This window comes from Saimiri boliviensis, chromosome X (genome assembly GCF_048565385.1).
Source record: "Saimiri boliviensis isolate mSaiBol1 chromosome X, mSaiBol1.pri, whole genome shotgun sequence".
Taxonomy (NCBI): Eukaryota; Metazoa; Chordata; class Mammalia; order Primates; family Cebidae; genus Saimiri; species Saimiri boliviensis.
Genome location: NC_133470.1, coordinates 83156130 through 83169923, shown reverse-complemented (window position 1 = coordinate 83169923; position 13794 = coordinate 83156130). Strand labels below are relative to the sequence as shown.

The following is a 13794-nucleotide window of genomic DNA, read 5'->3' as shown; positions in this document are numbered from 1 at the left end:
GAATCTACAAAGAACTAACACAGATTTACAAGAAAAAAACAAACCCATTCAAAAGTGGACAAAGGATACGAAAAGACACTTTTCAAAAGAAGACATATATGAAGCCAACAAATATATGAAAAAATGTTCATCATCATTGGTGATTAGAGAAATGCAAATCAAAACCACATTGAGATACTATCTCACGCCAGTTAGAATGGCAATCACTAAAAAATCTGGAGACAACAGATGCTAGAGAGGATGTGGAGAAATAGGAACACTTCTATACTGTTCGTGGGAGTGTAAATTAGTTCAACCATTGTGGAAGACAGTGTAGCGATTCCTCAAGGACCTAGAAATAGAAATTCCATTTGACCCAGCAATCCCATTACTGAGTATATATCCAAAGGACTATAAATCATTCTATTATAAAGACACATGCACACGTAATTTCACTGTGGTGCTGTTTACAATAGCAAAAACGTGGAACCAACCCAAATGCCCATCAATGATAGACTAGACAAGAAAAATGTAGCACATATACATCATGGAATACTATGCAGCCATAAAAAACAGTGAGTTCATGTCCTTTGTAGGGACATGGATGAACCTGGAAACCATCATTCTTAGCAAACCGACACAAGAACAGATAATCAAACACGACATTTTTTCAATCACAGGCAAGTGTTGAACAATGAGAACATGTGGACACAGGGGAGCATCATACACTGAGGTCTGTTGTGGGGGGACAGGGGAGGGACAGTGGAAGGGAGGGTGGCGAGGGATAACATGGGGGGAAATGTCAAGTATAGGTGATGGGGGTATGGAGGCAGCAAACTACCTTGCCATGAATGTACCTATGCAACAGTCTAGCAGGATATGCACATGTTCCCTAGAATCTAAAGTATAATAAAGAATAATAAAAAAGGGGAAAAAGGAGAAATAAAACAAAACAAAAAAGAGAAAATAAACAACAAATTAAAATTAGAAATAAACATAAAAATGGAAGGAATAAAATCAAGGACAATCTAATATAATATAAATACAATTAAAATGAGAAAGGTAAGCCTGGCTATATTGAAATTTCTGTGAAACTTCTAGGTCAGGGTTATTTAGTTACCAGTTAAAGATGTTTACATCAGAAGAGAGGTAGATTTTGTCACAGGTGATAGCTAAGGCCAAGAGCATGGAAGAGGTCATTTGGAGAGATCATTTCAAGTAAGAAAAGTGGGATAAGGAGCAAACTTTCAGGAACAATAATAGGCAAAAGAAGCCAGCAAAAGATGCTAAGGAAAAGCAGTCAGATATATAGCAGAAAAACTAGGAAAGAAGGGATAGGTTAATGATTTGTCCCAGGGGTCAAGTTAGATGACAGTGTACACTAGATATGACAGTAAGTTAGTTGCTGGTGACTTTAGAGAGAGTAACTTTAATTGCGGTGAGGATTGGTTGGGAAAACTAGATGCCTATGGGTTTGAGGAGTAAATGGGAAGTGAGAATGAAAATATAGTGAATGTAGCTATTATTGTTTTAATACTCTTAGCCATTAAGTGGAAGAGAAAAACATCGTTGTAGCTGTAGGGAAATAGAGTCCAAGGAAGTACAAAAATAGAGAATTAAGATATGGGGTGCTGATAGGAAGGAGTCCACAGGTATGAAAAGGCTGAAGACAGAGGAGAGAGAAATCTCCAAGGAAGCTGGAAAGGATGAGATCCAGAGCAAAGGTGGCTTTAGGCAGAGCAAAGCATATGACAATGAAGATGATGATTAAAATGAATAAAATGATGAAAATTATAGCTAACGTTTATTGAACACTTAGTATGTGTCAGGCAGTATGATAATATAATTTAATTCCTTAGGAATGCTAATGGATAGCTTTTATTACTAGTTCCATCTTACAGATGAGGAAACTGAAGCACAGAGAAGTTAAGTTACTTGTTCAAGATCACAAATCTAATACACGTTCAGGCTGGGATGCAAATCTGGGTCTGGTTGATGCCATAGCCTGAACTCTTAACCACTATTATCATACTGCTAATCTACGTGGTCCTTGCCATTGATTACAAACAATTGAATTAAAGCCACAAACAGTTTATCTCTGGTGTTGGTCATAAAGGGAAGAGCTAGTCAGTATTTAAACCTCAACCCCTGTACAGCTGCTCCGTATCCCATTTCCTCTTTTTTCCTTTTTTATCTGCTAGAATGAGGATGCAGGGCTGTTGGTCTTTCCATATATTGATAACCCTGAGCAGGATATCTAAAAGCTGCTTTGTTCTTCCTTCCCTGAATCAAACATTCTTAAATTACAAACCCTTAAAGAAAATCAGTGTAACCATGAGCAACTGCATATTATTATCCTCTCATACAGTCTTTATCAATCTATATGTGCACTCATTTTACTTACATCTTTGTGTCTCAGGCTCATCATTTATATGCAGAAGCAAGATCAACGACAACAAAATGACCACATGGGTGCCTCTAATAAGGAGCAAATGGTAGGAAAATTGAGTCTAGTATATATCATCTTTGGCTCAAAAGCATCTTATTCCATGTGAAAAAGTTATCCTTCCATCATTCCTCCTCTCCAACGTTTTGTAAATCAGATTCAGATTCTTCTTAATGCCATACTCAAAGCAGCTGTGTTTGCATGACTGACCCCTTTGCAATGTGTTAATAACTAAATGTGACAAATCTATACAAATGCCAAAACTAATGGTTAGCCAATACTTTTTTGGGGATAATTTATAATTACCTTGAAAAAATGTAAAATTACATTTTAATAATGAACAAAATTAGGACTCCATTTATATAGTAAAATGAGTTTTCAATCACTTAAAAACATTTTATTCCTATGAGTCTGATATAGGTTGGATATGTATTCCCATCAAAATCTGATGTTGAATTGTAATCCCCAATACTGGAGGAAGGGCCTGGTGGGCAGTGTTTGGGTCATGGAGGTGGATCCCTTTTGGCTTACTTCTATTTTTGCTTGCTTTCCCTTCACCTTCCACCATGATTGGAAGCTCCTTAAGGCCTCCCCAGAAGAAAATGCTGTTATGTTTTCCATATAGCCTACAGAACCATGAGACAATTAAATCTCCTTTTTAATAAATTTTTAAATAAAAAACATAAAATTTTAAAAATATAATTTTTTATAAAAAATAAAAATTTTAAATAAATTTTTTATAAATTACCCAATCTCAGGTATTTATTTATGGCAATGCAAGAAAGGCCCAAGACAGATTCTAAAAATTAAGCTAAGGTATTTCAAAATGATCATGTTTCTAGGGGAAGAGAAAGAAAGTCATACAAATCCACAGCAGCAGATATAATCTTGGTTCAAATACAATGGAAAATAATTAAGAAATCACACAAGACTATCACACATAAAGACCTTACATCGTAAAAGTCTAATCCACCTACCCACAAGGCTCTTGAAAATAGGTAGTGTCAGTGTGCCGATCCAGAGCTAGCTTAGTATACGCAGTGTCACCTCTGGAGAAGTCCGAAGTGAAATACCACATCCTTCCATAAATGGTTTCTCTGTCAGATGAAATAAAGAAAGACCTGTTAGCTATTTGAAATGTTCATTCTTGTCTTTCAAAACTCTTTCCAATACTTTCTTTAGTTACTCACAAATAACAATAGATTTTTTTTGGTTCCAGAATTTCATCTGTAAGGTGAAAATGACAGTTGAACAAGCTAGTCTTGACAATTCTGTCATTGATTAACATTCTAGAAAGTTGAGGAGAAAACTGTGAAAGTATAATGTTCTATTCTGGAAGCTTAGAGAATTATTCCACACTGATTATGTACCCAGTTTTCATAGCCTTCATAATTTTAAGGTTCTTTTCTATGCTCACCTTTATTTCCTAGAAAAAGATGATGTAGCTGCTTCTGGAAATGATTTTTTAAACTTTATTTACTATTTTTATAGCTGTTGTCTTTTATTAGTATCATTTTTTCAGTAATGGTGATCATTTCCTAATACTTTGGATAATCCAATTTGCAAGGATGACTGAAGAGTTTTCATATTCTTTATAAGACATAGAATTGATTAATGTTGATTCTTACTCATCTTTCGGACATGGAGGAATAAGGAAAAGAAAAGGATAGTTTGTGTTAGCAAGTATTTAGTGAGATTTGCTGTACCATTGTTGTGTCTCTCCTTGAAGTATACATCATATATTTTGATTTTGTAATTATTTTCCTGGTGGGCTCAAATCTGACTAAAGGTCACTTTAATTCTTTAACTTTAGGAGTTCATCTTATTTTCTGAACCCTTGAAGTTCAAATAGGAAATGCTCTTTCTTTTGAACTATCAACCCTAAGCTGTCTCAATTTATTGCTTACCAGCACAGTTTCTTTCACTTGAAAGTTCTCAAACCATGATTGAAACTGAATGGCTCACAGATGCTGTTAATTATGCTCTACCAGCACAGGGCAGAAGACTCAACATACTATTGACTACAAAATGAGCTGTATCTGGACCTTATTAAGTAAAAGGAAGTACTAATTATAATGAAGTAGGTTGATATCACAATACTACAGAAGATAAGTCTATATACCACCCAGAAATGCAGAATGGTAATGAAAAGAACAATGTATTTAGGATTAGGAAACCTGGGCTATTTGAATTCAAGTTCTATTGTTTACTAGCAGAGCAATCCTGGGGAAAACACTTGGTATATTTGAGTGTCAGTGCCTCATCAGTAAAACGGGAAATAACTTTAAAAGAAAATAATGGGTGTGAATGTGCTGGCTGAATGCTATATAGCCTTTTAAGGCAGTGTTATTAGCAATCAGTCTCGGAATCAAGCCATCGGGATTGTAGAGGGTCAAAACTGGATAACCTTTAGATACTATCTTATTCAATCCTCTTTTGAACAGACAGGAAAACAGAGGACAGTGGGGGTCGAAGATGTGTGTCTGTGTGTGTAATGGACATGTCTATGGTCACACAAGTACTTGATGGTAGAACTCAGACTACTATCCAGTTATCCTTACAGTCAGTGTTTTTCCAGTGTACAATAATATCTCTCACTCTGAGGATCACTGGGCTAGAAACATATTACCAACGACTCTGTATAAATCATTATATTTTACATGCAAATGTATTTAGAGTTTAAAAATCCAGACCTCAAATAAAGCACTGCAAGTGGGAGTCCCCTTATTCATGCTCAAAATATTCTGAATTGAAAATGAGAGTGACCACACCCATTATATTTATTTATTGGTACTCATGATCTGAAAATTAACTACAGTACTGTGGATTTCAGGAAACAAATGAATTACCTGATTAAGCTGATCCTTTCTGCCAACTTCTCTGTGTGCTCTTGAGTGGGAGGGACATTTTCTACAAAAGCAATTCCATAGAGCAGAAAGTTTTGCAGAAACTTCTTCAATCCCTCCTTGGTTTCTAAGAAGCTCTGGCAATCTACAGATGGAACTTGGGCTTGCTGGTAGATTTCAGCATTCCATAATATTCTAGGCTGGATGACTTTTTGTTTCTGCCCTTCATAACTGTTTTTCACTAGCCAATTCAAGTCGTATTTAGTCACATGACCATCTGGCCCTTTTAAGGGGAAAAATAAAAGGCACTCAAATAATAATTACAAATAATGGCAACATTTTAATTGGCTATAAAGTATAATTGGTTACAATTTATTAGAAATCAGTTATCCAGTACTGTATTGTTTATGAAGCCAAATTAAAATGAGTGCCTAGAATGTTTCTGAGACAGAAATATGTGTGGTTTGAGTGATATGCATGAATAAATGAATGAACAAATAAATCTTCCCAGAGGCTAAATAAGTTTACAGAATTATAGTTACATAATAAAAGACCATCTGGAAAATTAACCAAGTCATCAGAGAATGACAATCAAAGTAGGTTTTACCCTATTTGGTACTCTCTGTCCTTGTCCCCATCTCTGTCTTCCATCTATATAGGAACTCAGAATGTTTGATCTAGAAGGGGCTAATCTTTATTTTACAGATGGAGATAAAGTCAGTTAGTGACTCAGCCACGATCATACCACTAAGTACTATAGGTGGAACTAGAATCCCACCTTCTTGCTTCTAGAAGTTCAGTACCATTCTATGCTGCCTTCCTCTTCTACATGATATGGGATATTTCTGTCTAACTATATGACATCAACATGATATAATAAAATGACTTTGTAAGTGACTTCACCTGCTGTGCACCACCCTCACCCAAAAAAAGTTGAAAACCAACCTCAAAATGCTTTAGAAAATCTTCAAGATAAGCAAAGGAAGCAAGCAGCAGAAGGAGTGAAAGTTTTGTCTATCCTTTTTACTTCTCTCTCTCTTTTTCTCCCTCCCCATGATAAAAAAGTATCACACTTTGGATAATTTGGAAAGCATAAAAAGTATGAGGCAATTAAAAGTCACCATGTTTATCATTCTACCACCCAGAAGAAACTATGATTGACAGCTTGGCATCATTCCTTCCGGTTTTTTTCTATGTATTCTCTTATTTTATATAATTTATATACATAAATATAGTATATAAAACTTGGGACCCTGCCATTGTCACTTAACACTGTAACAATTTTTAAAATTAAATTTTATCATTTTAAAAATTAAGTCTTCATTAAAGTTAATTTTTAAAGCTTGCAAAATGTACATTACCAAGATTTACCTAACCCATTTGTTCTTCTGGGTATGTACATTTATTTTAAAATTTTTCCTATTATTTAATAGTGATAATCTTTAACCATATTTCTAATAATTTAGAAATAGAATGCATATTATATTTCTTGAAAGTTTGTAGCTTCGTATTTAGAAATTTCAAAGATACAAACTTTTAAGAGTTCTGATATACATAACCATATTACTTTCTAGAAAGTCTACTAATCTTCATTCCCTCCAACAGTACCTATGTGTCTATCAAAATGGAGTATTCTTATTTTTAAAATATATATTTTTTCTAATTTGGTAAGTAAAGTGAAACTGCTATCTTGTAATAATTTTAATTTATTTGTTTACTAATAAGGCTAATAAGAATACTTTTTCTATTTGTTAGACATCTATGTTTCTTTAATGCAGGGGTTACCAAACTATGGCTTATGAGTCAAATCTGGTGCTTGATTTTGTAATACCTGTTTCAGAACACATGAATGTCCATTTTGTTACATATTGTCTATAGCTCCACTCACTCACAACTCAAGAGCTGAAGAATTGAATAGTTGTGACAGAGACCATATAGCCCACAGAGTTTAAAAATATTTACCATCTGGTTCTTTACAGAAAATGTTTGCTACTCCTGCTTTAATGATTCGTCTGTTCAGTCCTTTCTCATATTTTTCTACTGGAATACCTGTACTTTTCTTACAATTTAACAATAGCACCTTATATATTAAGGATATTTAGTCTGTCATACATTTTGCTAATATTTTGCCAAGTTGCCTGTTAGTAGTCAATGTATGGATTGTAAGTATGTTTTTTTCTCCAATACTTTTTCTTTTAATTTTTTTATTTGGAGATAATAGATTCATAAGATGTTGAAAAGAAATGTGTAGGAAAGTCCCATAAGCTCTTCCCCAAGCCTTCCTTGATGTTAATATACTATATAACCACAGTACAATGCCCAAACCAAGAAAGTGGTATTGGTACAATCCATTGAGCTTATTCAGATTTAAGCAGTTAAACATATATTCATTTATGTGCATAAATCTATGCAGTGTAATTACATGTGTAACCACCACCACAGTCAAGATACTCAACCATATGACTCCTTTGTGTTACCCTTTTATAGCTACATCTCCCACCTCCTACCCCCGCATCCCTAACTCCTGGCAACCAATAATCTGTTTGCTATCTCTATAATTATGTTATTTCATGAATATTACATAAATAAAATCATGTAGATTGGCTGTTTTACTTCAGCATAATTTAATTGAGGTTCTTCTAAGTTACTGTGTCTATCATTAGCTCATTTCTTTTCATTGCTGAGTAGCATTTTATTGTATGGATGGTTTGTTTAACCATTCACCTATTGGGTAGTTTCCTATTGGCTATTACAAATAAGGCTGATGTGAACATTAATGTAAAGGGTTTTTTTGTGAACATAAGTTTTCATTTCTTTGGGATAAATGCCCAGGAATGTGATTTCTAGGTTGCATGTTTAGGTTTCTTTTTTCTTTTTCTTTTCCTTTTTCTTTTTTTTTAAGAAACTACCAAACTGTTTTCCAGAGTATAGCATTTTACATTCTCATGAGCAAAGTATGGGTGAAAGAATTTCTCTGAATCTTCTCTATTATTTGGTGTAGTCACTGATTTTTAATTTAGTCATTCTAGTAGGTATATAGTGCAGACTCATTGTGATATTAACTTTCTTTCTTTTTTTGAGACAGAGTCTCGCTCCAGCACCAGGCACCAGGTTGGAGTGCGGTGGCATGATCTCGGCTCACTGCAACCTCTGCCTCCCAGCTTCAAGCAGTTCTCCTGCCTCAGCCTCCTGAGTAGTTGGGACTACATGTGTGCGCCATCATGCCAAGCTAATTTTTGTAATTTTTTGTTTTTTTTTTAGTAGAGAATGGGTTTCACCATGTTGGCCAGGATGGTCTTGATCTTTTGACCTTATCATCCACCCGCCTTGGCCTCCCAAAGTGCTGGGATAACAGGCGTGAGCCACTGCACCTGGCCGCCTGTGATATTAACTTTCATTTTTCTAACAGCTAATAATGTTGAACATCTTTACATGTGTTTATTTGCCATCTGTATATCCTATTCAGGAAAATATGGGAGCATATCTTTTATTCATTTTTAAATTGTATTGCTTGTTTTTTATGCTGAGTTTTAAGAGTTCTAGCACCAGGCAAAATCTGAAGATGTTTTTCTATGTTCTCTTCTTGAAGTTTTATAGTTTCATGTTATACATTTAAGTCTACAATCTACTATAAGTTGGTTTATATATAAGGTGTGAGACTTGGGTTGAGGTTCTTTTATTTTTTCATTATGGATGTCCAATTGCTCCAGCACCAATGATTGAAAAGACTATTCATCCTCCATTGAATGGTTTTTGCAATTTTGCCAAAGATCAGTTGACTATATTTCTGTGGATCTATTTCTGGGTTTTCTATTCTGTTCCACTGATCCATGTATCTGTCCCTCCACCAATACCACACTGTTTTGATTACTGCAGTCTTTACATCAGGAATTGATTTCTTCCCATTTAATTCTTCACTTTCATAATTGTGCTGGCCTTTGTATTTCCATTTAAATTTTTAGAACAAGCTTGTTTATTAAAAAATCTTGCTTTTATTTTGACAGGAATTGCATTAAAACTACAGATCAATTTGGAGAAAACTGACATCATTAGTATGTTGAGTCTTCCAATCCATGAATATGATTTGCCTCTCCATGTATTTATGTCTTCTTTGATTTCTTTCATCAGTATTTAATAATTTTTATAATATAGATCCTATACATATTTTGTTAGATTATAGCTAAATATTTAAATTACTTTGAAGCAATTGAAATGGTCATTTTTCATTTCAGTTTCCACATAGAAATACAATTTATATTTGTGTGTTGATCTTGTGTCCTGTGACCTTACTGAACTCATTTATTAGTTCTCACAGTTTTATTATAGACTACTTGAGGTAGTCTATGCTAGGCTGTCATATATCTGCAAATAAAGAGTTTTATTTTTTCCTTTCTAATATGTATGTATTTTATTAATTTTTCTGGACTTACTGTAATAGAATTTTCAGTACTATTATAAACAAGAGTGGTGAGAGTGGATGTTAAATAATAGTGGTAAGAGTGGATATCCTTGCCATGTTCCCTGTCTTAGAGGGAAAGCGTTCAGTCTCACCATTAAGTATAATGTTAGCTGTGGATTGTAACAACTTTATTTGAAGAAAAAAATAAAATGTTTCAAAAAATCCTTCCAAAACAAGAAAAAAAGAGAAGTAACAGAGAATAACCTATTTTTGAAAGGAACAAACCATAGGTTCTTTATAAGAGTACCCCCAAAGAAGACCAAGTCTCCTGCCCACTCACAAGTAAAAGAGAGTGTGGTCTCCTCTAGACAAATAGTCTTTGGCTTGATACATAAATCCACACTGGCTGTGTCCAGGCTGCGCTGATGAGTCTTAGAGTTGTAGCATGATGCTGAGCGGCAGTGGTCTCGAAGCCAGACATAATCAAAGCGCATCACAGTGTTAGCATATTTCAGCTCTGGGGAAAAAATCACAATAATCAGAACTATTTATTGAAATAACTTTTAAATATCAGCATTCAGAAAACTTCCTTCTAAAAGTCTTCTACCAAGAAATAAGCAAGAGCAATAAGGGTTGAGGGGAGGGATTTGTCCCTTATCAGATATTAAAATACACTGTAGAACTTCTATAATTAAAATGGTGTAATGTTGTACTTTAATAGGAAGATAAAACAATGGAAGAGTATAAAAAGCCCAGAAATATACCCAAATGGATATGAAAATCTGATATGTAATAAAGTGACAGTAAAAGTCATCGGGCAAAAGATGAATTTTTAAATAAATGGTGTTGGAACAACTAGATAGGACTTAGGAAAAGATACACTTGTGTCAATATGTCATGTTGTCACTAGGCCACCAAGATAAACATAAAATACATAAGAGTACTAAATTTCGAATATGAAACCATTCAAGTATCAAAAGAAGGAAGCATAGGTAGGTAGAGAATATATAGGAGGTGATATGGTTTGGCTCTATGTCCCCACCCAAATCTCATTTTGAATTGTAATCCCCAATGTTGGGGGAGGGACTTGGTGGGAGGTGATTGGATCATGGGGGCGAACTTCCCCCTTGCTGTTCTCCTGAAAGTGACTGAGGTCTCACGAGATTTGGTTGTTTAAAAGTGTGCAGCACTTCCCCCTTCACTTTCTCCTGCTTTGCCATAGTAAGATGTGCTTGCTTCCACTCACTTTACACCATGATTGTAAGTTTCCTGAGGCCTCCCAGCCATTCTTCCTGTACAGCCTACAGAACTGTGAGTCAATTAAACTTCTTTTCTTCATAAAGAACCCAGTCTCAGGTAGCTCTTTATAGCCATGTGAGAATGAACTACTACAGAAAACTGTTATCAGAGAAGTGGGGCATTGCTGTAAAGTTACCTGAAAATGTAGAAGTGACTTTGAGACTGGATAGCAAGTAGAAATGGAAACAGTTTGGAGGGCTCATAAGAAGACAGAAAGGCAAGGGAATGTTTGGAACTTCATAGAGACTTGTTGAATAGTTTTGACCAAAATGCTGATAGCAATGCAAATAGTGAAGTCTACGCTGAGGTGGTCTCAGATGGAGGTGAGGAACTTATTGGGAACTGAAGTAAAGGTCACTCTTGCTATGCTTTATCAGAGACTGGCAGCATTGTGCCCCTGCTCTAGGGATTTGTGGAACTTTTGACTTGAGAGAGCTGACTTAGGGCATCTGGCAGAAGAAATGTCTAAGCAGCAAAGTGTTCAAGATGTGGCCTGGCTGCTTCTAACAGTGTATGCTCATATGCATTTGCAGAGATGGTTTGAAATTGGAACTTATATTTAAAAGGGAAACAGAGTATAAAAGTTTGGAAAATTTGCAGTGAGACCATGTGGTGGAAAAAAAAAACACATTTTTTTTTCCCCCTGGGGAGGAATTCAAGGCTGCAGAAATTTCCATAATCAAAGAGAATCCAAATGTTAATAGCCAAGACAATGGGGAAAATGTCTCCAGGGCATGTCAAAGACCTTTGCAGCAGCCTCTCCCATCACAGACCCTAAGGCCTAGAGGGAAAAAAACAGTTTTGTGGGCCAGGCCCAGGGCCCCACTGCTGTGCAGCCTTGAGACATGGCTCCAATGTCCCATGGCTCTGTGTCTTAGCTGTTCCAGCTCTAGCCATGGCTAAAAGGGACCAAGAAACAGCTTGGGTCATTCTTCAGAGGACGCAAGCCCGAAGCTTTGGTGGCTTCCATGCATTGTTGGGCCTATGGGTGTCCAGAAGGCAAGAGTTGAGGTTTGGGAGCCTCCACCTAGATTTCAGAGGATGGATGGAAATGCCTGGATGTTCAGGCAGAAGTCTACTGCTGGGGCAGAGCCCTTATGGAGAACCTCTACTAGGACAGTGTGGAGGGGAAATGTGGAGTTGGAGGCCCTACACAGAGCCTCCACTGGTGCACTGCCTAGTGGAACTATGCGAAGACAGCTACCATCCTTAAGACCCCAGAATGGTAGATCCACCAATAACTTGCACCGTGCACTTGAAAAAGCCACAGCTGCTCAATGCCAGACTGTAAAAGCACCCTTGGGGGCTGTACCCTGCAAAGTCACAGGGTTAGAGCTGCACAAGGCCATGGGAGCCCACCCGTTGCATCAGCAATCCCTCAATGTGAGACATGGAGTCAAAGGAGATTATTTTGGAGCTTTAAAATTTACTGACTGTCCTGTTGGGTCTTGAACTTGCATGGGGCCCTGTACCCCCTTGGCTTTATCCAGTTTCACTCATTTGGAATGGGAGCATTTACCCAGTGCCTGTGTCCCCATAGTATCTTGGAAGTAACAAGCTTGTTTTTGATTTACAGGCTCATAGGTGGAAGAGACTTGCCTTGTCTCAGGTGAGACTTTGGACTTGAACTCTTGAGTTAGTGCTGGAATTAGTTAAGAGTTTAGGGGACTGTTGGAAGGCATGATTGGTTTTGAAATTTGAAAAGGACATAAGATTTGGGAGGGGCTGGGTGGAACGTTGGAATAATATGGTTTGGCTCTGTGTCTCCATCCCAATCTCACATTTAATTGTAGTCCCCAACGTTGGTGGAGGGACCTGGTGGGAGGTGATTGGATCACGGGGGCAAATTCTCCCTTTGCTGCTCTCATGATAGTGAGTTCTCACAAGATCTGGTTGTTTAAAAGTGTGTAGCACTTCCCCCTTTGCTGTTTCTCTCTCCTGCTCCACAATGGTAAGATATGCTTGATTCCCCTTTACCTTCTACCAAGACTGTAAGTTTCCTAAGGCCTCCTAGACATGCTTCTTGTACAGCCTATGGAACCATGTGAATTAAACTTCTTTTATTCATAAATTAACCAGTTCTGGCAGTTATTTATGGCAATATGAGAACAGACTAATACAGGAGGCCCCTTGTACTATTTTAGCAACTAAACTTCTGTTAATTAGAAGTTATTGTAAAATGAAAAATTACAAAAAACAAAGACTTTCCATACATCTGTTTACTCAATTAGAAGAGGTAAATAAAGCATGATACCCAATTTACAAGGGAAAAGAAAAAAATAGTTATATCTTCATATAATTCAAAAAATAAATTTCTGATTAATTAAAGTATAAAAAATTTAAAGTATAAAACATTATATGTTGACAACCTTGAGATAGGAAAGGCTGTTTTAATATGACACAAAAAGCATAGAGATAAATTTTTCTATATGAAAATAAATACCTTCTGCCAGGCGTGGTGGCTCACGCCTGTAATCCCAGCACTTTGGGAGGCCGAGGTGGGTGGATCACGAAGTCAAGAGATCGAGACCATCCTGGTCAACATGGTGAAACCTCGTCTCTACTAAAAATACAAAAAATTAGCTGGGCATGGTGGCATGTGCCTGTAATCCCAGCTACTCAGGAGGCTGAGGCAGGAGAATTGCCTGAACCCAGGAGGCAGAGGTTGCGGTGAGCTGAGATCACACCATTGCACTCCAGACTGGGTAACAAGAGCGAAACTCCATCTCAAAAAAAAAAGAAAATAAAGAAAATAAAATAAATACCTTCTATTCTGCAAACAATATACAAAATAAGTTAAAAGACAAGTAACAGGAAAAATATTT

The 13794-nt window shown here is 36.4% G+C and overlaps 1 protein-coding gene across 10 annotated transcripts in view; it reads right to left on the bottom strand.

Annotated features, from left to right (window-relative positions):
* Window positions 1–13794, bottom strand: part of TMLHE (trimethyllysine hydroxylase, epsilon) — a 145222-nt gene that overhangs the window by 40029 nt on the left and 91399 nt on the right. For 9 of the 10 annotated variants that reach the window (XM_003921785.3, XM_074391729.1, XM_074391733.1 and 6 more), the window contains 3 exons: window positions 10011–10187; window positions 5275–5554; window positions 3403–3522 (listed from right to left, as the gene is read on the bottom strand). In XM_003921785.3, coding sequence (XP_003921834.1) covers window positions 3403–3522; window positions 5275–5554; window positions 10011–10187 — 577 coding nt within the window. Of the gene's footprint in view, window positions 1–3402; window positions 3523–5274; window positions 5555–10010; window positions 10188–13412; window positions 13708–13794 lie in introns of those variants that run through there. The other variant, XM_074391731.1, reaches the window with a different exon arrangement.